This window comes from Daktulosphaira vitifoliae, unplaced genomic scaffold (assembly GCF_025091365.1).
Source record: "Daktulosphaira vitifoliae isolate Bord-2020 unplaced genomic scaffold, ASM2509136v1 Scaffold_1, whole genome shotgun sequence".
In the NCBI taxonomy this organism is placed as follows: Eukaryota; Metazoa; Arthropoda; class Insecta; order Hemiptera; family Phylloxeridae; genus Daktulosphaira; species Daktulosphaira vitifoliae.
Genome location: NW_026099572.1, coordinates 40,001,254 through 40,026,996, shown reverse-complemented (window position 1 = coordinate 40,026,996; position 25,743 = coordinate 40,001,254). Strand labels below are relative to the sequence as shown.

The 25,743-nt window shown below is 25.5% G+C and overlaps 2 protein-coding genes and 2 long non-coding RNA genes across 7 annotated transcripts in view; 2 read left to right on the top strand and 2 right to left on the bottom strand.

The window, feature by feature from the left end:
* LOC126894865 (uncharacterized) overlaps positions 1-11,772 on the top strand; it is a 71,396-nt gene extending 59,624 nt beyond the window's left edge. Inside the window, exons 4-7 of the mRNA XM_050666168.1 lie at positions 4,938-5,143; positions 10,145-10,327; positions 10,400-10,565; positions 10,735-11,772. Of these exons, the coding sequence (XP_050522125.1) occupies positions 4,938-5,143; positions 10,145-10,327; positions 10,400-10,565; positions 10,735-11,197 (1,018 nt within the window). The 3' untranslated portion in view covers positions 11,198-11,772. The remainder of the gene's footprint in view (positions 1-4,937; positions 5,144-10,144; positions 10,328-10,399; positions 10,566-10,734) is intronic.
* LOC126894875 (uncharacterized) lies at positions 5,685-6,109 on the bottom strand. Its single transcript, XR_007701534.1, has 2 exons — positions 5,996-6,109; positions 5,685-5,933 (listed from the first exon to the last, which is right to left on the bottom strand). It is a non-coding gene; the product is annotated as an uncharacterized LOC126894875 (long non-coding RNA).
* On the bottom strand, positions 6,130-7,542 carry LOC126894874 (uncharacterized). Of its 2 annotated transcripts, none has more exons than XR_007701533.1 (4): positions 7,153-7,542; positions 6,763-6,876; positions 6,554-6,654; positions 6,130-6,365 (listed from the first exon to the last, which is right to left on the bottom strand). It is a non-coding gene; the product is annotated as an uncharacterized LOC126894874 (long non-coding RNA). The 2 variants fall into 2 exon arrangements; XR_007701532.1 differs by having other exon boundaries at positions 6,136-6,365; positions 7,178-7,539.
* A 5,667-nt stretch (positions 11,773-17,439) lies between the features above and the next one.
* The window catches only part of LOC126894863 (protein trachealess), a 109,830-nt gene continuing 101,526 nt past the window's right edge, over positions 17,440-25,743 (top strand). For 2 of the 3 annotated variants that reach the window (XM_050666164.1, XM_050666165.1), the window contains exon 1: positions 17,440-17,965. In XM_050666164.1, the coding sequence (XP_050522121.1) occupies positions 17,736-17,965 (230 nt within the window). In that variant the 5' untranslated portion in view covers positions 17,440-17,735. The remainder of the gene's footprint in view (positions 17,966-25,743) is intronic. The other variant, XM_050666167.1, reaches the window with a different exon arrangement.

The following is a 25,743-nucleotide window of genomic DNA, read 5'->3' as shown; positions in this document are numbered from 1 at the left end:
ACGGCATTTCAACATACAATTATTTTTTTCGGCTTTCAGTATTGTACATTAACAAACTATTTTATTAAATGTGGTGCCAAACAACGAATTCCTTCTCAGCTTGGTATCAAAGTAAAAAGAAAAAAATCGAAGAAACAACAATGTTTTTTTGGCAGTATTCATATCAAATATTATACTTGGTAACGTTTTAAGGTTAACTAAATGGGACTGTGCATACACCCTCTATATATATTTTCTGAGATTTTCAAAAACGGCACTCTCTAACCGGTTTTGTGTTGTTAGGGTGGGTGGTGGTTTTGGAATTCATCAATCTAAGTAGTGATGTTGCAATAGCAACAGCAGAAGCAGCTGTTCTTCGTCTATTATATTACTAAATGTACATAAAATCCCCTGACCTTTTTCTTCAGTCGTTGTATTACGGAATCTTTTTAAAGTATTCTTTTCGACACCACTGTGTGTTATTTTGTTGTACTCGCAGCTGCATTTGTCAAATGGGTTTTTTTTGTGATTTCGTGTCAGAAAGTATACACTACCACAAATAACGTTTTTATTGTGCAAACGGGGATGTATTTATTCATCTAACAGTATGAAAATAGCTGAAATTTAGTTATATGAAAATATATATTCAACATAAGACCTTATTGGTGAAAAATATTTATTGGAAATTGTCAAAAAATAAAAATTTTCTAATTTAAAATGATGGTATATATTTTTTCCTTGTGTTATTTTCAAACCAAATTTTCTTAAGCAAGGCATATATTTAAATCCTATTATAGTGTTAATAAAACTTACAGCATAAGTTGAACAACTACCGGAAGTCCTAAAGGTTAACTCAACATCAACTGTGACTTTAACAGCTCCATGTTCTAGTAATATTCTTAATTTTTAATACCTATAGTATTAACTATGTATTTTTATGCATACAGATTCATTATAATTTTTTTGTATCAATTACTTTTTTTCTCATCTCACAATAATATTATACTACTGTTATATTTCTGCTGTATATACAGAGTGATTTATTTATCATAAACCACTCAAAATAAATATAATATTAAATAAACAATTTGTTTTTTTTTAGTTTGGTTTATATATTTTTTGATTTATTAGATATTAATTACTTTTAACATCATCCATTATAACCTATAGAAGTTTCAACATTTATTTTTTTTAATTGAAAAATGCACATTTAATTAGTTTTTATAAAATAGGAAATTATTTAGTGAAGGAAATAGCTGGTTGGANCATTTATTTTTTTTAATTGAAAAATGCACATTTAATTAGTTTTTATAAAATAGGAAATTATTTAGTGAAGGAAATAGCTGGTTTTGCTATTTGATTAGTATAACGGATTTTATTAACGTCGTTTTTATACATGAGCAGAGAAGTGCTTACGAAAAATGTAAAATGATATACATAGTCATAGCGATGCGTCACCCTCAGTCTATATTTAAAAATTGTCATTACCTATGAAATACTGGTCCATAAGTTATTTAAAAAGTGAACTGTCATTTTTTAAATTAGTTAATTTCCTATTTTATAAGCTAGTTAAATATGTATGTTGGCATTAAAAAATATAATATTGAGACCACTATAAATTATAAGGAATGATGCTGAAAAGTAATTAATATTTGATAATTCAAGAGTTCTGTAGGGTAATTATTTCACTAAGGCTCCCATAATTTCTAAAAAAAAAAACACAAAAATTGTATAATATTATTTTTTCTATTCGAAAATTAATAGTATTCTACGTTTTATAATTTAAAAAAAATCGTTCCTACAAACCCCTTTTCCCCCTTTAATTTTCTGAAATTAAGTATTTTAATAAAAACATATATGTTGAACCAAATTACAAACTAGAAAATGATCCGTCTAAGAAAATGATTGGTCGATAACAACTTTTAGACTTGTATTTCAGAAGTTATTAATTCTTAATAATAGGAAAGTGGTGTGGCGCTGTGGATCATTCAGTCGCCGTCTTAGTGCTAAATCAATTTTCAATTATAAGCAAAATCAAAAAAAAAAAAGTATTATACAAAAAAAATACAGTAATCATTAAAATATATCAATATTACAGAGTAAGAGATTTAAATTTAACTATACTATCATGAAAAAAAATAAAAATTACGAATTTCATTACAAGAAAATTTAATTCGTGAGGTAGTATCCAAATTTATTAGATCATAAGTTGTGAGCTTTGTTGTCATACATTGAGACACTTGTATATTGATAGCTAACAATGATTATCATAGTTATCAAAATATGTTTCGATACAAAGATGCATGAAATCTTAGTGAAAAATTTTAGATAGAGAATGATATTTACTGGAATAATGATTGTGTTTCTTATACACATGTACTATAGGCATTATTTCGTTAAAAATTATGTATAATTTTATGTTTAAAAACATTAAAATTGGTATATTTTACCCCTTAAAAAATCAAAAATTGTTCGCAATTCACCAGTTTAAAAATTCTCGGAATGTTTTTATTTTGGTAATCATAAAATATATTTAAACAGCTTTAATTTGATATAGGTTGAAAGTTATCAAACGATACATGTAATTTATTTCAGTTAATCATTTTTTTTTCGACCAAACCCAATCCAACTCAGAATGTAACATAATTAGTAGGTCTACTTCACTTTGTCAGGAACGCATAGTAACTCTGTCCGTAAGTACTGATGATTTGATTTCATTGCACCAGGTTTTGTAAGTTCTACGTCCTCTTTACTACAAGTATAGTTTCTAAGAGACAACGTTAAATATGGTATAATAAATGAGAATTATAAATATAACAACAAAACAATTTTTTATATATGAAACGATAGATATATCAACTGAAAAATAATACACTCAATCCAATATTAAAGTTATTTTAGTAACTTTGAAAATAAAATACAAATATTACCCGAGTAGTAAGTGTAAGTTGAAGGTATTAAAAATAAGATCGATCAAGGTAAAGTTCATCATGCAAGGAATGACGTACTTTCAAGGTGATCAACACAAGATTCACAAATATATCTATAGACCTATATAATTATTGTTCCTGAGGCGAGCAAAATTATCGTTATTTTAATCGTACATTCAGTTTAGCCCTGATAGAAATAATTGACTGATTTTGGTTAGAAGAAAATTCAAGCATTGTATTGCTAATTGTTTTTTCACTAACTAAATAGAAATTTGTTTACCGAACAAAAACTAAATTTTCCTTTGTTGATTTACCAATTTAATGTAAATGAAACACTCGTAAAGAAATATAGAATATCAAAATAGCTATTAATTTTCAAAAAAATGTTTAAATGATTCAAGGTAACTTAGGTACAAATCATTTAACGTAAGATGTGTGATTAATTATTTAAAATTCACATACTCGTATTCCAAAAACGCATATTAAAAAGAATTAAATATTTTTCATATCGATGATTTATCTTAATTGACTCTTTTTAGAACTTAAGATAAATTATTAGCAATTATAACAATGAAGTTAATTTGCCTCATTCTTATCAGAAAATTACCATGACTTGTAAAGATACAAGTCTATAAATATACTCAATTAAATAATAAATTCTTTTATTTTGTTGAAGTCTGTTATTTTTTAACTGCTATTTTAATATTCAATTGTTTTTATAATTGCTTCATTTACAATTAATCGATTAAACTTTTTAACAACGATTGAACTTATCCTAAATATATATGAAATATTTGAAGAAGCCGAGCGTTAGTTTATAACCCGTTTCTTTATTAGTATGCTAGATCTCATTTTTCCAAATATATTCAAATTACTTCAAACGTTGTAAAATGTTGCGCATTATATCTCACTAAAGCTAAGGCGAAGATACTGCCTTTGCTACCTTACCTATTATAAACAAGGTGATCCTTTTAACTTTAGACACATGATTTTTCATAAAAAATTCATTATGATTCGAAAAAGTTGTTTGTTATTTTTTAGTTTTATTTATTCCCCAATTTAACAATTATTAATTACTTTTTTAATGCATCCCATATTCTCTATATGTGTGTCAACTTTATTTTTAACTAGTTTACAAAATAAAAAAAAATATCTAATTAGAAAATTACGGACTGATAACAACTTTGATCCAATATTTTGAAAGTTAATACCATTTTTAAATGTATACTGGTAGACGTGGATATGAAAATATCTATCATTAGACATTTTTGGCCACACACCCCCCCACCCTTCACCAGGATAATCAATGGTTACAACTTACGAAGACTGGTCCAAAAGTTGTAAATCATTAGTCAATTTCATTATTAAAACTCTTTTTATTTTATAAGATAGTCAAATATTCATGTTAAATGAAAAAATAAATTATAAGCGACGAGTTAAAAATTAAGCAATAACTGTTAAATAGAGAAATATATAAAATTAAAAAATATTAAATATAATTTAATTAACACATTTATTATTTTAAGAGAAATTGAGTGGCTAGCATTAAAATAATTGTCCTATTTATATTATACCATGATTATTAAAATGTTTTGAAAATATGTTACTTAATAAATTAAAATTTACAAAAAATTAGTTTGCAATTATTTGTTATTTTAAAATATTACATTATAAAAACTAAATTGTAAAAATTATATCCTTTTTTAATTATAAAATTCTAAAAAAATATTAATAATGTGTTGTATGAATATTTTTTTAATACATAAATTTTCTTTAGTTTAGGTAATGCACTTAAACAGTTATTATTATTATTATTGAGCCATCTGGTATTCTTAGATTTAAATTTATAGTGGATGCAATTAAATTTTGAATGAAGGCTTTAGAAAATAAGGATAACATTTAATTTAAAGTGGCAAACAGACATTTTTTCTCTCTTTTCAATTGAGTTTTAAAAAAATGATGTATTTTTTTTTTAATACAAAATATTTTAATTTGAACTTGATAATTAATGAAAATATATTTTTGCAGGTCTTTACACTATTGTAGCGAAGAAGACACACCTAAGACATGTTGTGGCCTATTGACATTACCCGATGCTACTAGTACTGTTTCAATTAGATGGTTCATTGGTATAGTCTTTGTTGCTGGAATTTGCTCTGCATTAGTTGGGACTGTACTAGGTGCAACTAGAGCATCAGGCAAAGAACATCTGACCGTTGCTCTACTTATGATTGGTATGCTCATTATATTTTTATCGTAAAATTTGTAAAAATTGTGGACTCTATATTTCTACTGAATGCGGAGTCGCCTTATTAGGTAAAATTATGTAATCAACAATTTTTGCGTGAATGAAAATATTACTAAATAAAATCATCTGTTCAATAATCTTTGACATAAAATTAATCCTAGTATTTACTAAAAATTAGTATTATTTTTAATTATCAAATTATTATGGATAAATATCAAAATTTCATTATTTAATTTAGAGATGGTGATGTCTTATTATGTCTTATATTACACGTTTCTAGAGATTGGAAACCCTTCTTCCACTTTTAGCCTACATAGTTGTAATGTTGTCTTAATACACTGTCATAAAACCTTTTTTAATTTTTCATAATCTCTTGAATTCATTTATCTAAAACACATAAAATTATAAACATATATTATAAGAAAAAACAGTGGCTACTATTAGAAATACTTATAACACATTGCCTAAAAGTTATATTTAACAGTTTTTTTTTCATAAAAAAAAGAAAAAAAATCAATTATTCATCATTANATTTTTTTTTTAAAAAAAAAAAAAAAAAAAATCAATTATTCATCATTAGTGTTTGGAATTAAAGAATAAATATCTTTAGCTTCCACTTCTGATTCATGCCTTGTAAGTCCAATTTTTTCAATAGTATTTTGTACTGCTAATACCAAGGACTGCTCTAATTGTAATTGTTTTTGTCATATGACAAAAAGAAGACTCAACATCATAATGTATTTTAAGAACAACATTCAATATTTTATTCAGTATACCTATAATAATATTTGTATTAACTACAAAATACAAAATAAAATTTATATATAAAAAATTTTACCAGATTGATTATTTTGTGAAGAAATATTGTACAATCTGCTTCTTGAAGTTGGTTTGATTTAATTGATATTATATGTACATGAGGTAAAACAAATAATGACTTTATACACAAATTATTAAGTTTGAACTTAAATTTCTAATATATATATATATATAATAGAAAACATTAATATCTACTATTTATAAATAGTAGATAAATAATAATTTTTAATATTGCAACATTAAAATAATTTCAGTTGTTATAATATATAATTTAATATGTACTTAACTTAGAGATTTAACTTTATAAATTTTTGAGAAGGCAGAAATTATTTGAGGACTTCGTTTTGGGAATGAGTTTTCGGTATCAAATTCATAACACTTTGTTTGAGCTATTATAAAAAATATGTAGTGAATTTAATTAATTTATACATATATTATCTAATTAAATTATACTTGATAAACTAAACAATAAGGAAAATTTAATATCTAATAGGATTTTTAATTTAAAATATGATAGATCATCCAAAATTAAAAAAATTTTCATGAAAACAGAGAAACAATTTTTAATATATAATACCATTAAGATCATCAGATAATTTTGGATTGTGCAGAGGTGATTGATTAAGTCATACCGCACCAGTGTTCTTTTTTTTCTTTTTGGTTTGTCTTGATTTTTTTCTGAATGTAAAATAATTATCAATACATATATCAATACACACAAATAGGTTGATTTATACTTGATTTGTATATGCAACTTATATTAACTTAAAAAAATAGCATATTTACCATAATTGTGTAGGTTCTTCAATCATCTTAGAACTTTTTTTTGGTAACAAGTTTCTTCTGACTGTGATAAGTCACTAGCGTACTGTGCTACTTAAAGTTTGGCTTAAATTCAACCTATGTTGTTACATTTTTTATTTAATTAAAAGACTGGTATAATAATATTGGGTTTTAATATTTTATGCAAATTTAATAATAATTTTTGTAGTTAAATACATTTAGAATCATATTTTGATTAAATAAATGGTATTTTTTTGACAATGACAATTTAAAATAACTTTAAGATAATGATAAATTAAAATACATAATTTATATGAATATTATTTATAGTTAATATGTGATTTATTTCAATAATAAAATTATATATAGCTAATTCTTTGAAATTAAATTTACATTGAAAAAACCACTGATTAATTACTAATGTTTCTCTTCAATATTATTCATTTAAGTTATTTAAATTCAATATCATTGATTTCAATTCTTTTTTAAATTATTTTGTACATTCTTATTAGGCCAGGCACATTTATTATGTGATCCAATATGATTGTCCAAGTTCCACTTTATTATCCTCAGTAATCAAAACTATTGTCACCATAATTAAATAATTTACCTAAAATTAATTAAAAAACATGTTTGACAAAAAAATGAAAAATTACAATATTTACAACATAAATAATAAAAATTCAATATAACATATTAAATTATTTACGTGTAAATAAATTAATATAATTAATGTAACATTAGAATCAAAATTAGATAAGAAAAAAAACATTCTAATTTATCAACAGCTTTTGAATTATGATGTCTGATAATAATATATTATTATAATAAAATAAACTGTGGTATAGGTGTTATATAAACAAAATTTATTCTTGTCATTTTAAATATATTTAAAGGTTATAATAAAATGGTAGTTTATGATTATATTAATTGTATAAGTAGCACAACTATAAATTCATCTTTACAAGAAAACACAATTACTTAATTTTATTAATTGTATCAACATTCCAATATTTTATCATTGTCTTAAATTTGATAGGATATTCAAAATGATCTTTTTTGTTTTCAAATTCATTTACAATTAAAATGATTTCTCCATTATCTGAAGAATGGGTAATATTTAATAATTTTACAATATTATTAGTCTTAGTACAAAAATAACAATCAGTATCACTCTTTCACTTAAATTTGTAATTTTTTTTGAAAGTTCACAAGGAAAATGTTTTGCTAAATTAACAAATAAATTTGAAACACTTTTAACTTTCCAAGATGGTTAGTGGATACTTAATGAGTCACTATCCATAGCATTAGAAGTTTTTTGATCAAGCCTAAACATATGATGCATATGATCTAAAGAGAAGTTATTAATTACATCAAACCTAGTTATTTTAGTTTAGTATTTTTTAAGTATAGAAATCTCAGTATTCAATAGATGATGGTCAACAGTTAATTTATTGGTGTAACCATAATGATATATTTTAAGAGGTCTATGCAGTTTATAATATGGAAAACATGTTCTATTTTTAATTCTTTCTCCGTCAATTTCATTATGAGTACAAAGAATTATACTCCATATGAGACTTGATTTTTAAGGCAAAAAATTTAACTGACATATTATAGCAAATAATATCTAGTATAATATTGTAATTTTTATTTTTATAAGTTAAATCATCACATGTTAATTTTTTTATTTCATTTACAAAGTCTCTCAATAAATCATTACTATCAAAAGGCTTTTGTTTTTCACAAAACAATCCAACAGAGCAAACATTATTGATTCTGGACTAATGTAAGCCAAAATTGTAATGATGTACTTTTATGAACTGGCAAATCATCTATACCAATAACTAATTTAATACCTCTTTAATAATTATGTAGGTGTTAAATTAGAAATAATGCCTTTTTGAAGGCCAAATGGTAACACTTACCAGATTAAATCTTACGTACACTTTAAACTTTAATAGGTCTAGAATTTTATAAAGACCTAGGACCTACTGGAAGTCTGGAAAAATACTTATGAGATCATAAAAGGTCCGATAGAGAAGTACAGGAAACATTATACTCTATAGCCCATTGAGCTAGTTAAAAACTTATTGATGAAAATGAATCAGTCAAATTATCTATTTCTGTAATAGAATCACAACTAGACAATTGTTTATTTAATATATCATTATTAGTAATAAAATTATTAAAATCAAATGATATACTATCATTAGAATCTTTGTCAGATGTAACTGCGACAGAAATGTTTTCTTTACAGATAGCGATGTTAGAAATATTATTGCTTACGGTAGATTGAGGTTCAACTTTTTCAAACACACTAGAACTACAAGATTACTGAAAGAACCTATACTCTTCTTTTCTTCTCTTAGAACGTTCACTTAAAAACTCATCCATAATATATATATATGAAAATTTATTGATAAAACTAGAAAGTACTAATAAGGGAATCTGACTGACTTGCACTATTTAATTTTATCTATTTCTCGATTTATTAATTATAATTATTATTTTTTTAATTCATCCCTCATGCCTTATAAGGGTGTCAACTTTATTATTTTAAATGGTAATATGTATATTTGATTATTAATAAAAAAAAATGAAATAATTAAGAAAATGACTGGTCGATAACAATTTTAGTCCCATTATTTCGGAATTTGAAGCCCAGAGACTAGTCAAAAATTATATAAATTACGAATTTTTAGAACAGTTACAAATAGTTGTATTTTAAAAATATAATTATAATATACATACACAAATATTAGAATGATTATAATAAACACAATATTTTTAACGTCTGTGTGAATTTAAAAATTAATGCTTAAGTTTACCCATACGAAGGCTATTATGATCAAAATATCAATCCCATTTTTATGAATTTTGATCTCTTTATATATCTATTCTTTACTTATAATTAATAAATTTGTTTATATTATTCGTCGATTCCCTTATTTTTACAATTTTTTTTAACTTTAACTAAAATTACTGAATTTAAAAACTAAATTAAAAGACCTTAATAAGAAACTCTTGGGAATGTCATAATGCTCACTAATAAGAAGTTTGGGATTCTTTCAGAAAGACTGTCAAAGCATCTTATTCAATAGTTACTGTCGGGTTTAGATTAGGTAATTTCTAGGAAGATCTTTAATACATCCTATTTAGAAGTTACCACCATGTATAAATAGGAAACTTTTAGGTAGGTCAACAACTTCCTAACAAGGTGATCTTGCCAGCCTTTATTTAGGTACTAAACAGATAATGCCTGGGAAGGTATATGCTATCAGTTGTGTATTAGGCTTAACTTACTACATATGACTATTAATGAAACAACTTTATTCTCTATTATTTGTTTTTGCTATGGAACATTAAATTTATTTTGTTTTAGGTGTTGGAGTTATTTTGGTTGCCATTAGTGGTATAGCCTGGCGCTTGACAGCAGGGCAAGAAGCATCATCATGTAGCGCTGTCTTTGGATTGGGTCGAACATTAGATGATACTGTTGAAGCCAACAGGAGATTTGTTCCAAGGCTACCTCCTTCCTATGGCCGACCTCATCATCCTTATGCTGGTTAGTTTTATAAATAAAATATGAGGAACATCTTAATGCAGTAGTTAACATAATTTTATTTTATTATTATAGCTATGATGTATCCAGAATTCGAGTATAGAGCGCCACCGCCATCATATCAAGCGTCCATGCAAGAATATAGGTTAAGACTCTTGTTGTTAGATAGGCAAACTAGTAGGCCTCCAGTAACAGCTTCCCCTCCGCCAACTTACAGATCACAACCTAATACATTAATAAGGTAAAAAATGCTATTAAAAATTAGACTAATACTTTCCAATAGTTTTTCCTGTATATTTTGTTACTTTCTCAGCTTAATAGGTGATAAAATTTTATTCTCTCAGATTATGTAACTATAATTTGTTAGTTAAATATTATAGTTATTTTATTATCAATTATTTTATTTCCAGAGGTCAAAATCCCTGTTGTCGCAACCCAACAGATTTATACTTGTATCAACCTTCAGCACTTTTAACCTCAGCTGATTTTAGTGGTCCACCAAGTTATAGATCCCGTACAAGTACCATGCGTCCCGGCTGCCATCTCATGGATCCAGTAGGCTCAACAATAGGCAGTCATAATCATAGCCGAAATTCATCACAATTAAGTGCCATGTCAGAAGCAGTTGGTGGAGGTGGATGTGTTAGTTTAGACACAGTTGACAAATTCCATATGGTCGAAGACATTGTGGTAGTAGATGAAAAACATGACTTAAGCAGTCCCCTAACTATTGTTCAAACTACAACTTCTCAGATCGATCAATTATCCTCAAACAACGGGCCGGTTATTGTAACTGTCTCTGGTGCTACCAATGATACAGCTGCTAATGGGAGACATAGAGAAAATGAAATGGAAATCCTAGCCCATTTATAAGTTATATTAAAAATATGTCCAATTTTTTTACAAAATATCAAAGCGAAAAATATTATTTGCGACTGTGAATTAAAACATATATTTTTAAATAATGATCTTATTTTTAATTTATTTAGATTTTAAAAATATAATATAATTTTTACTTTTAAATATTATTTATTTTATAAATACTAAAATATTTATGAAAATATTATAAACATGTGCAAATTTTTTAATTTTGAAATCTTATATTATTTTAAAACTCTTTACAATCTCTATTCATTTCAACATTGATGTATTCCCCTATTTATAAATAACTATTGTATAAATTTAATATTTTAGTATCTCATTTTATTCTCCAGTTGAATATAGCCTACTAGTGTTATTGTACTTTACAGTTACCTCGTTTATTATAGAAACTAAATAAAGAACTGATCTTATTAATATTATTGCTTAATAATTTTAAAATAATAAAGTGTAAAAATAGCACAACTCCAAAGTTGTAAATAATGTTATAAATTTAAATGTTAAGAATAAATATTGAATTTTACAACAGAAAATTCAAAGAACAATTGTTGAATTGCCATATGGTAAAATTTGTTACATAATAAATGTTAATGTTATCTATTATTTAGGTAAGAATATTGTAAATACTTTAGATGTGATTTAAGTTAATTTTTGTAAATAATTTGAATACAAATATAATTGTGATTTAGATTGTACAATGAATGTATAAATAATTAAAGAAAAAATTCATGAAACACATTATTATGTACATTTTTTTAACCCAATCTACCCCTAAAATCATGGCATCATTTGATCGCAACATTGATTGTAATGGATAGAATTCAGTGATAGGTTAATTAATGACCATCGTTGAATAAAATGATGATTATCATTAATCTATATATTTCAGTGGTCATACATCAGGCTAAAATTTGAGACAGTGTTTCCCCAATAATTATATGTATATGATCAACATTATTTTTTTTTGCTTCATGCAAAACTGATTAGATACTATTTTACAATGTGATTTTGTGTTTCTGTTCATAAAAATTCCCAGTCTATATATGATTGAATTTGCTAATTTATATGCCAAAAGAAATTGAATTTAATCTATATCATACTTATTGTTATAATAATTTTAAAATCTCTCGTTTTTCAACATATAAAAAAATAGCTTAAAATGAAAATCATAGAAAATAGACAGAATAATGATATTTATCTTTACATTTTACAAATAAAAAAAAAAATTTAACTTAATAGCATTTTTATTGATATAATTAGAAATCATAATCTACTTTTAGCTTCGATGCGAAGCTGAGAAAGTATTAGTTTTACCATGATGTGTTTTTTTTTTTATGTCTGTTGCCACTTTTTCTCAGGTCTCACTAGACAGATTTCTTTCAACAATATGTCAAAAGATCACAAATCGTATCTAGTTGAAGACATTACCCTTAAAAATTGAAAAATTTTCCCTCGTTTCCCGCAAATAGGGGAAATTTCCAATAAATCTACAAATTTAAAAATCAGTAAATTTTGTAATTTTTTTTTATACTTTTATCAAAATATTTAAAAAAAACATAAGTTAAAAATTAATTAATCAAAGTGACCCACGCGTTATATTTTTTGATAAATAATTGGAACGTTCTGTTTGAATAAAGTTCGTATTTTTGGATGCATATAACTATACTACAAATATTAAGTTAACAACATAAAAAAAAATATTTTTTTATTAAAATTATTAGATATATTTTTTAATTTATCAGCAAATAAATAAATTTTGGAATCATACTTTACTCAAATTTTTTTACACCTATAATACTAATTTTTTCATACCTTTAATACTAATTTTTTCACACCTTTAATACTAATTGCTACTAATTTTTTCACACCTTTAATACTAATTTTTTCACACCTATAATACTAATTTTTTCATACCTTTAATACTAATTTTTTCACACCTATAATACTAATTTGTTCACACCTCTAATACTAATTTTTTCACACCTCTACTACAAATTATTTCACACCTCTACTACAAATTATTTCACACCTTTACTACAAATTTTTTCACACCTATAATACTAATTTTTTCACACCTGTAATACTAATTTTTTCACACCTCTACTACTAATTATTTCACACCTTTAATACTAATTTTTTCACACCTATAATACTAATTTTTTCACACCTCTACTACTAATTTTTTCACACCTCTACTACTAATTTTTTCACACCTCTACTACTAATTATTTCACACCTTTAATACTAATTTGTTCACACCTCTAATACTAATTTTTTCACACCTATAATACTAATTTTTTCACACCTCTACTACAAATTATTTCACACCTCTACTACAAATTATTTCACACCTTTAATACTAATTTTTTCACACCTCTACTACAAATTATTTCTCACCTTTACTACAAATTATTTCACACCTTTAATACTAATTGTTTCAGTAAAATATTTTCTTTCTAATTTTAATTCTAATTCTAATTATCATGGAGTATACAACAATTGCTATAAACATATTACTATTTAATGAATAAACATGTAAACTTTAGACTATATTAATCTGCCACTAGCTCTATAAATTTAATAAAATGAGGCAAATAGTTTCTTAAAACATTATATTTATGGTAATCTTTAATAACACATTTTAAGCGGCATAGGTTTAATATAGAATTTTATATTAAACTTATGTCGTTTTATATTCCATTTCTAGTTTACATAAATAAATTTATATATTTTCGTCTGTACTCTTTTGATGATTAAAACATTTCAACATATATAACATATTGGTAATTGATTTATTTATTTTTATTATACACCTTAACATAATTAAACAAAATAACGTTATTAGATTGCATTGTGTTTATTACTTATTAAAGGACCATAACCTAGTTAACAGAGTACTAGAACAATAATATCACAATCAAAGTTTTAATTAACCACAAGCGTTCTCCAAAGTGTCTTTCTTTTTGATCAGTCAGTCTGTTTTCTGCCTCAGTGCGGGTCATCATAGTGTAGGACGCTAGTATAATTTATTGTGCAAACTCTGAAATTAAGCTCGCATCTACCCTAGATTATTCTATGGATGACTGAAAAGACGTAGGCCACTTGGAAATAATTTACAGTTATAATAATAGGACAGTTATGTTATTTAAAATCTCATTATTGATCTTACTAATTATTAAATTGCACACGTGTTAGTATAAAATATTACACACAAGGTAAAAAGCATACCATATAAATATACAACACTTTATCCCGATACTTTATCTTGATGTTTATTCCAAATCGTCAAATGTAATTATAAAATAAAAATGTCACATATTCAAATATTTCCAAAATTTTAAATTTTACAAAATTTTACCACACAATAGAGATTAAAAAAAAACGAGAAATACTTAGATTATAAAGGGATTGTTTTTTATGTGAGAACGTATCTGCGTGTCTTAAAAGATTTAGTAAAATTCCGACCGGAAGCATTATGCTTAAAATTTTAGGATTAACAAAAATACAACGGTAACTTATCGTATTACTATGTACAAAATAATAATAATAATGCTTTCCCTTCTGAAGAATGACAAACCCACAAAGGTATTTTGATTCGCTTCAACGCTAAACCACAAAACATTTAATGTATAATTTTATTTTTGTCATTCCGTAACTGTTAATGCATCAAAATGTGCGAAACCATTCTTTTATTATTAGCCCTAAAAATTATAATGGATCCAACCAAGTATGAAATACGCCAAATACATATCCTATGGGGAGAAAAGATCACTATCTAAACCCTACATACATAAGGTAGTACATTGGATAATTATATTTGCCCCAGTGATGTTGTTATTTTAGAAAATGCTGTTGCAGCCAAATACTCAATTAATCATAAATTTGAAGCACTATTATATCAACATATAGAACTAACAGTTTTAAGTATACATTATTATTATTCCTTAAATTTACTCTATAACTCTTGATTAAATATTATATTCTATAAGTTACACTACAGACGCATTTGAAAATTAATTATCAATATAATAAACGTATAAATCATATTACTGTAATAATTTTATGTTAGAGTTTAATATTTTATTAATTATATTCTTCGGTATATAAATTAAAGCATTAAAATGTTTAAATTTGCTTATTTTGTGACTATTTTGTTTTTACTTGCGCCATCTTGCAACCATTTTAGTATAAATGTTTTTTAAAAGAGTCACCTGAAGATGGCGCATGCCGAAACTAAGTAGTTACAGAATGTACATATTTAACACATTAGTAATTAGTTTGTTCATATTGTATAAATTATATTTATGTAAAAGCAAAGTAATAAAAGTGTTTAACCTAATAGAATTTATAGCAATTAAAAATGTGTTCAACATTTTTCATCTAATTATTAGAGATAATATTAAATTAAAATAGAAATGTGTATGGTCACTTTTATCAAATAAAATAGTCAATATTTAATTGAATTCATAGTATTCAGATTTAAAATTTTTTTTTGAAAACTAATGCTTAAATCTGTAATGATAGAGAAATGTTTATAGCTTAGTACGATAAAATTAATCTTTAATATTTCTATATCTAGGCACTGGATGTTCTCGACTAATTTATTTAGTCAATTTTGCTGAACATTTAATTTAATAAGAATTGATTTCTTATGGCTAATATTAAAAAAAATTGAATTTTATTTAAAATACCAATTAAAAACTAAAAACCTATAAGAAATATTTAATTAAAAAAGCCACAAAAATTAATAAGAAATCGTGGATACGTATTTCAGTAACAATGTTTACATTATCGACCTTAAATATCTACTTTTTTTTTAAGCTCATTTTGTATTATATTCCGGAAATAAGAACATTGTAGAGATTCTATAATTTTATATGGATAGAAAAAGAACTATACATAAAACACTTTCGTTCCCCGACAATCTTAATAAATTATATCTTCAATATATAATTAATTTACAAAATAAATAATTAACAAGAGGTTAACTTCTATTTTCAATGTCTGGCAAATCTTTGAATAGTCAGAAAAACTCTTTTGTGCGAATTTTTCACTAAGAGAATTACGCCAAGAATAATTTTCTGGCTGAATAATTCAGTTAAACTAAATCGATAATACTTTAAAAGAATAAATCGAAAAATTTACATATTATTCAGCTTTTGTTTTTAACCAGTCCCATAGGTGTAATTTTTCTCATATGCTCCCATAATATATTTATTACTAAAAAAAGTTATTTTACGGATTATTCGTTTAAAGATGTGTATTTGGCAATATATATGATAACATTAGTAAACTGCTACATCCATAAGTACTTGATGTATCAAGTTAGATTATTTTTTATTATTAGGATGTCTTAAACATCTGCTACAACTTTTTTACCAATAGTGTTATGTGACATATCCCTTTTACTCTCTGTGTAAGAAAATGAAAACAGAGCTAATGACAAAATGAAAACATAAGAATGGGCGGTTGTATAGCATGTCCAGAGTTTAATACATTGTGTGGTCTAGCGTATGGAATGAAAATTAATAGAAAATTGATTTCCACGTTAGCATTACATAATTAATACCTATTTTTTAACAGGATGCCAAATCTAAGTTTAAAATCAATACATATATTTATTTTCAAAATATCGTTTCACAAGTAATTAGCTTACTTACTAGGCACGTATGATATTTTTAAAACTGAGTTATAAAATTGTTATTAACTATTTAAGTCTTAAAAAATAATTTAACAAAACCCGATTAAATAACGGAATTATTGAAATAAAAGAAATACGTTAAATTGAAGAATCTTAAACCGTGTCGGAGGTCTCGGTGTCCTGAGACTTGTCGTTGAAAATTGACGGTGAGGGCGATTCTCAAGAATGGCAGTCGAAGAATGGTGATATGTAAACGAATAAAAGCAGCAGTCTATTTATTATTAAAATGTTCAAGAGTCGTTTTAATCACACAAGTTAATTACGCATACACAATGTCACGGGATGTTATCAGGTTCTGATAAAAATGAATGTATCGTCACGCAATTTTTTGGTATTGTCGATAAATTATCCTTTAGCCAGTAATGTTATTATGGTTATATCAATGACATATACATATAAATGAAATGTAGTATTTAAGTTAGCTGGGCGTTTGGGCGGAGCATTTGGTGCCTGTCTGGAGACCGACCGCCCATCAGGTATGTTGCACGACGCCGCGATCGCCTTACATCACGGCTGTTTTACATTGACGCATTGCTGCCGGTTGTGTTTCAGCAGCTGTACCACCGTCCGCGCACGTACGTAATCGCGCACCAGTTTATCGATTATTTTTACGCGAGTTCTTAAATCCATAATCATGTTTAAACATTAGATTAGTGTGCATTTTTTAAAAGTTCAGTTTGATCAATTGTAATCGTTTTAATATTGTCCATAAAAATCATTGATATATTTTTACTATTGATATGATATTAGTTTTGAATTTTGTAATATTTCTGAACTTTCTTGAAGTGGATAGTTAGTTCTTTAAAAATAATTTTAATAGAAAATTTAATTATGCACGTGGAGTTGGATGGCAGTCGTGTTTCGTCGTGGGCCGCGGCCGCTTCAATGCTCGGCCACCGCCGTCATCATCACTACCCTTGTCAAAACGCTGGTGGACAAGAACATCACCATCACCTCCCAACGGTTGTTGCCTCTACTACAGCGGTGGCTAACAGTTTTCACCCCCATTCCACCCACACTCCGATGGATCTGCACGTATCTCAACCATTTACACACTACAGGTTAGTACTTAACATTAAGTAAACAAAACAAATGTACTATCATTCGTTTGCTAATAATAAAAACTGTGTACAATTATGTTAAGATGAAATAAAAATCTTCACGGTGATATGTATACACGGATACCCAAGAGAGGGTATTCCATGAATAAAAAAGTGATTTTTAAATTCCCTTGAAATAAATACCATTATAAAGGAACTTAAAGGGGCTTGACCCTCCAAAATTTCAGAAAAAACTACTTATATAATTATAAAATATATATATATCAGAATGATGAAGTTGGGTATAATAAACTATTCTAAAAATTTTGTTGAATTGTGCCAATGAATTTTATGAACTGATAAACCTCACTGCTTGCATAAATAAATAATATCAGATTTGTTTTATGTTAGAAAATTGTAAATTTCGTTTTATAGTTATTTTTTTTTTAAGAAAAAACAGCTTGTACCAATCAAACATCGCTAAAGTAGAATTATCCATCTACCAAAATAGGAATTTGATTTGATTCGATTTAACAAAGGTGTATTTAATGATACGTATTAAGAAAATGTTTTTTAATTAAATTTTGATTCTATCAGTATAATAGATTTTATTTAAAGTCCAAAAGCGTAATTCAAAATCGTAAACAGTATATGTATTTTAATCAAATAAATTTAAATACTTTTTATTTTAGTTTATTAGGCTAAGAATAATAGCATAAATGAATAAAAAAATTGTTTTATTTACATATTACATTAAGTAAAATAATCCACACCATTCAAATCCATCTATTAGAATCGATACCTTTTAAATCCATAATTTTTTTTTTAATACTAAATTTCAATTCATGCATTTACTATAAAATATTGTGTTGTCGTTTTGTTACGATAAAACAGACCTCAAAATCATATTCGAAAAAATAATAATTATCAACAGGTACAGTATCACAGAAACATGTTCATTATTCTCATACACCGCTGCGTTAAATTATTATACGGAAACGCCTATTTGGTAATATGGATTTGGTTCTAGTGTATTTTCTCATTATAAGCCAGAGATGTGGAAGCAAGGGAATATCAAAAAAGTAATAAAATTATTGGGTTGTGGTCGATTTAATGTCTTTGATGACCTTCGAAATAATATTAAAATTATTTTATGTACATGTTATAAATATATAGGCGTTTTTTCTAATAGAATGTAATATTGATATTAGAAATTGGTAAAAAATTACAACATTTTTCTAGATTGTAGACAAAGTATGATATTAAATTACCTGTTTTTCATTCTGAATTGTATAATAAAGTATAAAAATTAAAAAATTTATACTTTTTTAAAAATCAAACATGTAAATTTATTAGTTAAAAACGATAACGTCTATAACATAATTATGGACACGATTCTATTTGTACGACATTCAAAAGACTGCTACTAAATTTTATTTTTTAATTTATACTAATATAACATTGTGCGTTTTACCACAATATCTGAGCAAGTAACCGTAGATTGACAAGTTTGAGATTGACCGTTGACGAGTAGTCGCTCCACATTCCAGCATACTTAAGTGCTCTTTGTTTTTTTCATAAACCTGTATGAAACCCCTTACATTTAAAAAGTATAAGCAAAGACTTAAGAATAATAAAAAAAAAAGTTTGAAAATAATGTAGTAATAGTTGCTATTATATAAAATATATGAATCTATTTAATATAATAAATTTAATATTTTACATATATAAGAAGGTCGCTTTATCATAAACCACTCGATTACTCGCAAAATAAATACAATAATGAGAAAAATATTTTTGGTTTTTTTTAGTTACATATATATTAGTTGTGTCACCAATTATTTTTTAGAATCATTCCTTACGACTCATAGGGTAGACAACTTTATTTTTCAAATGACAACGTACATAATTAATTAGATTATTTAATAGATAATAAAATAATTAAGAAAATGACTGGTCAATAACAATTTTTGGACCAGTACTTTGGAAATTATTTTCATTTTTATATCTTGACGGGAGGAAGAGGACGGCCGGTAAATGACTAGTGATAAAAATAGCTGCACTCATTTCTCAACTCCAATCATAACTTTAAATTATGAATAACTTTTGAAATAAAAGTTCAAAATTTATTATTGACCAGTCAGTTTCTTAATTATTTAATATCTATTAAATAATCTAAATAATTGTTATTTAAAAAAATAAAGTTGTCTATCCCTATAAGTTGTAAAGAATAATTCTAAAAAAAAATTGTTCACACATTAAATATACGTAACTAAAAAACCAAAAATATTTTTCTCGATTATTATATTAATTTTGCAAGTAATCAAGTGGTTTATTATAAACCAATCATTCTGTACAGATTGAATCACTAAGATAAATCCAATAATCATTTAGCTGTAATTTTTTAATTAATTTGAAAAACATTTCTTGTATTTTTAGACTATTTTAAAAGCTTTTTTTTTTAGTAGTCCCTAATACATAAAAACATAACTTAATTAAAAATTTTTTCAGAATGTTAAAATAGTAATTTTTTTTTATTGATATCCAATAATTTTAATATATAGAGCGCAGGTGTGTACTACTTGAACTGGTGACGTGCATTCCGTCCGATGAATTATAACACAAGAATCAGCACATCAACTGTGGCGGTCAAACAGCTACTTAAAATACCTATACGGGTGGGCAGTAGCCGGCTAATAACAAGAGATGAGAATGCTTATTAGAACGATGAGTGAAATGACTAGAGAAGGATAAGGAACGAACATATAAGAGGGTGTAGTGTCAATTGTGGATAAGATGAGAAAAAATAGACTTAGATGGTTTCGTCATATTATGAGGAGAGACGAATCGTAAATTGTAAGTACAATTATGGAAATTAATTTTGAAGTAAGATGAAGTAGAGGAAGACCATAAAAGAGATGGATAGATGTTGTTGAATGTGATATGCTGATGATAGTGTGAGAGATCGTGTCTAGTAAAAGTTTAGGATAAGGGTGGGTGGCTCTAAGTAGTTGGGATGAAGACGAGGGAAAAAAGGAGCTTCATAAAGGAGACATAGCTAAACAAGATAAATAAATCTTATAGTATCGTTTAATTAAAAAACCGAAAAGTATAATATTCTATTAATAATAAACTTAATTTTTTTTTTAATGAATTCCAAAGATAATTGTTTTAACATTATTAAAAATATTTTACTTAACTAAATCTAAGTTATATAATCAATGAATTTTTTAATTTTTATAATATCAATACTAAATTATTATAAATTATAATAATTATTATTATTATAAATTATATTATTAAAAATATTTAATTATTGCCATAAAATATGTGGTGTTCACTTAAAACATTAAACAATATATTTCAAAATAGAAAAAATCTAGCATTCAAACAGACGAGTTAAATAATAAAAAATATAATGAAATGTATCGATTCTGTAAATACTTTTACACAAAAAAAAAATATATATATCGTTAAGAATCAAATGTGTAGCATTAAAAATTTAATAAAATTTATTATGTTACCTGTTGCATGACATATTTGTAATTTGCGCGATAAATAGTAATTGTTGTGCATAGTAATATAATTTATTAATATTATGATAATGTTTCTTATATAGTGGTGTTTACACTTTAATAGGGTTGAATGACGATTTATGTGATAAAACTTAAAAATTTAGAAGTGTGTACTACATATAAAATTTTTTATATTAGTAGTTTTATTTAATAAGTACAGAGTAGGTTAAATCAACAATTCCTTCTAAAAATTAAACCCTATATACAGATTTGTACCGAAGTGTTTTTTATGGCTGTGATTTTAATTACTGTCAGATGTAATTACGAAAATGTTAACAATACATTTTAAATGAGATAAGGCGAATTAGAAATATATTATCTATATTGTCATTTAACAGATAGTACATTATCATGCCATAAGAATATTGCCTCATAACTTTAAATATCACAAATTTGTGATAAACATATCATAACCAAATTGAGGTACTCTAGAAAGGTTATATTTTTAAGAAGATTACGTAATATTATATTCTGTTTTTCTATTTGAATGCAATGATTAATAGTAATTGTTTTCCAAATCAAATATACATATTCAAGATAAGGTCAAAGAAATGGGGTGTAAAGACATTTAAACGTAACTAGATCGTTCAAATAGAAGACACTAGGCTTAATCGAGCCCTAAATAGATGAGACTTATTTTTATAGTCAGAATGTGTAATTTAAATAAAAGCTTAGAATCAAAAAAGATACCAAGTACATTAATATGAGTTACACGAAATAGGTTTTGATTAGAATATAATATATAATTATCTGTTATATTAATTCATAATTTCACAAAAATATAATAGAATGATTAAATTTTGAATTAAAACTTATAAAATAGTTGTTTACCCCCATTTTGTGTATGAACTTATAAGCAATGCAACTGCCGTGCTTTATTAATCTAAAGCAATTTAGATTGTCAAAAAATGTGAAAAAAGAGAAAACTAAAAGTGTGAAGAGTTGTTAGGGGTATTATTATTAGAAGTCGTAAATAATATTTCAAAAGGCGCTGGAAGAGGGGAGAAAAGAAGACGATGAAAGAGTGATTGTCAAAAGTCAGCTGGAACACGATCGGTATGAGGGGTGAAACAGTGGTTAGGGACGAGCAATGGTGGAAGGAGCTGGCGACTTTCTAACTCTAATAAACTCGACACGAATTCCACACAAATCATCTGATGCCACAGCTTTTCCTCGGGTATTACAACAAAAAGCTTTTTAAATATATATATATACATACAAGTATGTGTGAGAGTGTGTCTAGAATACGCATGCGACTATGTATGATGATATGACCGCATTGTACTATTTCCCCCAACGAGGCATGCATATAAGTATGCCAGAGAAAACGAAATGCACAGACAAATTCCCTTCTTAGAAGTATATAAGACAGAAATCTTTGATTTATTGAAGCGAAATGAAAGGAGAAACCTATTGCTAAAGGATTACAAATTCTTTGAAATCCGAGGAAATTTTAAAAACATCAAAAATTTTAATAAAATATATTATAATTGTTAGAAACTCATTATATTAAAATATATAAAACAAAGTAACAATAATTTTCATGAAAAATGTTCTTATTAATAACTAGTATTTATTCAAAATATCGCTGGATTAAAATTTAAAACGCTGATTAATAACTCATAAATTATAAATATTTTGAGAACTTTTAAAATTTAATTAGTTGTATATGTTATANGATTAAAATTTAAAACGCTGATTAATAACTCATAAATTATAAATATTTTGAGAACTTTTAAAATTTAATTAGTTGTATATGTTTTTTGATATGAAATTTATGAGGTATGTTTATGTTCATCTAAAATTTAACGAGCATTATACAGTGATACCACTATCCAACAAACCCTCTATTAGACGAAAACCTATTTTAAACAGAAAAAAATTTGGTCCTCAGCGTTTCCATTGAAAGGAGGTTCACTGTATTTATTGCTTAAAAAATTTTAATTAAAAAAATGACTTACTGGTTTTGATGTTGTTACCAACATTTTAAAACTGTTACTAGTTTTTGAACCATTAACATTACAGTTATAAGTGGCTGTGTACCATCAATATGTTATTTGGTAATGACGTTTTCAGTTGCAATTAATTGTGTTGTTTTTATTCCTTTAAAGTTACATGTTTGCATTTATATTTTTAAATAATATTACCAGTAATTAAAAACATTAATGTCTACGCCTGGTAAATGAGTTATTTCTAACAGTTAATTGAATGATTGAATTTGAACAATAAACATATTGCTTTTACACATATTTAGCCAAATAAAATAAATTTCTTAAGAGGATAACTACGATAAAAACGTAATGCCTTACAATTATTATGTTATTTATTGTTAATTCTTTTGTTAATTTCTGTACTTTTTTACTCAATAAGCATTATTATTCTAATCTCTTTCTTCTTTTTCCTCGCCTTTATTCCAACAACGTGGAATCGGCTTCCCTTATCCTAAACTTTCACTTGGCAGGATCAAGCATTATTATTCTAAATTAATTTATTTTTTAATTTTATTTTTATGTCTAGGCAAGGGAAGAAACGCGATTAGTTACATGTTTTTTTAAATTTAACAATCAAAAGAATTTTTATACTAATCCCTTATTTTTTTAAAGGGTCTCAGCTTTAATATTTCAAAATGTATTTAAAAATTTCAATTTACTACAAAAAATATACTATATTCTAAACTCTTCTTTAACTTTCCTGGAAAATAAGCAATAATCACTTTTAAGGTTGGCGATTTAAATTCGACTTGATTCAGTGATGTAGTTAGAATATTTTTAAGGGTAAGTGCATAACGAACCCATATTTTGAACTTTTTTTTTACTCATCAATTTATTTTGAATACAAATGTTGCGGTCAATATTTTTTTTATAAAATTCGTATTATACTTATGAAGAATAAAATACGATATTTTAACAACACTATATGATATAATGTGCGTCAAATCATTAGACAACCCGTTAAAAGACTTAAATGAGCTTTTTGGACGCAATTTAACCTAGCCTTGTGCCACACTAAACTCATCCATACTTTGTTCAATTGCCTCAAACGTTGTACTGTGATTATATGTCAGTTAAAATGTGCTTTAAATGGTTTTCAAAATAATATACTGATATTTTATCGTAGTTGTAGAGATTTTTTATCTATCGATTACCGTAAAATAACAGTTTTTATACATTAATAATGTATAAAATATTACACATCCAATAAAATGAAGTAAATAAAACTTTTTACTGTGTACCATTAAATTATGAGAGAAAAAAACGGCACCTCGCGTATATGTTTGAAAAATTATCAAATATAAATATATATCACAAGTATACCGTATCACGAAAATTGGTTCTGTAATGTAATTCTATAATCTTTCCATGACTCTAGAATAGTTAGGTCTTAATACCGTTGCTTGTGAAGATAATCTATCTTTATTTTATATTAATAGTTTTTAATATAAATTTATTATAAGTTAATTTATTTCTACCAACACGTATTGAAATTAGTTATACTTTATAATTTATTCTTTTTATCTATAACAACATATTACAACTTTAACTTTAACTTTCCTTAAAATAGAAATATTTATCTTTAAGAATTAAATAATAAGATATATTATGCTAAATATAGACTTTTAGTGGATGCAAAATGACTAAAAGTCGTTCAATGATTCAAAATAGTCTGTTTCATTTCTTCTTTAAAATTCATTATGCAAATTTTTGTATATCTAAGTCCAAAAACAAAATCTGTTTAACTTAACGTCTAGATATTTTTACATTTTTGAAATACTTAATAACTTAATTTGATTCGTAGCTATTTGTAGTATTGATCATTTGTGTTGAAGATAATTGAAAAAAATGAATTTTCCAACTTCATTACTTATAGTTAGTAATACCCATAAGTAAACTGATTTAACAATTTAATCATTTGTTTGCAAATACTAAAGCAAACCTCTATAAATATTACCATATTTTTAATTTTTTACAATAAAAATGAATTGTTGATCTTCAGTCAATCTAGGCTTATGTTAATAATTACATAAATATTAGACTACATAGGATAATTTATGTCTACTTAGTATAAACTAAACTGATTATATATTCTATAAAATTACCCAAAAATAAAAATTTAATGAACATTTTTAAAAGAGTTATGATGTAAGCAGCATTAATGATCAGTATCCTTGTATTTATAATAAAAATGACTTTAAAATACTATTTTATGTTTATTTATGAGTAGTAT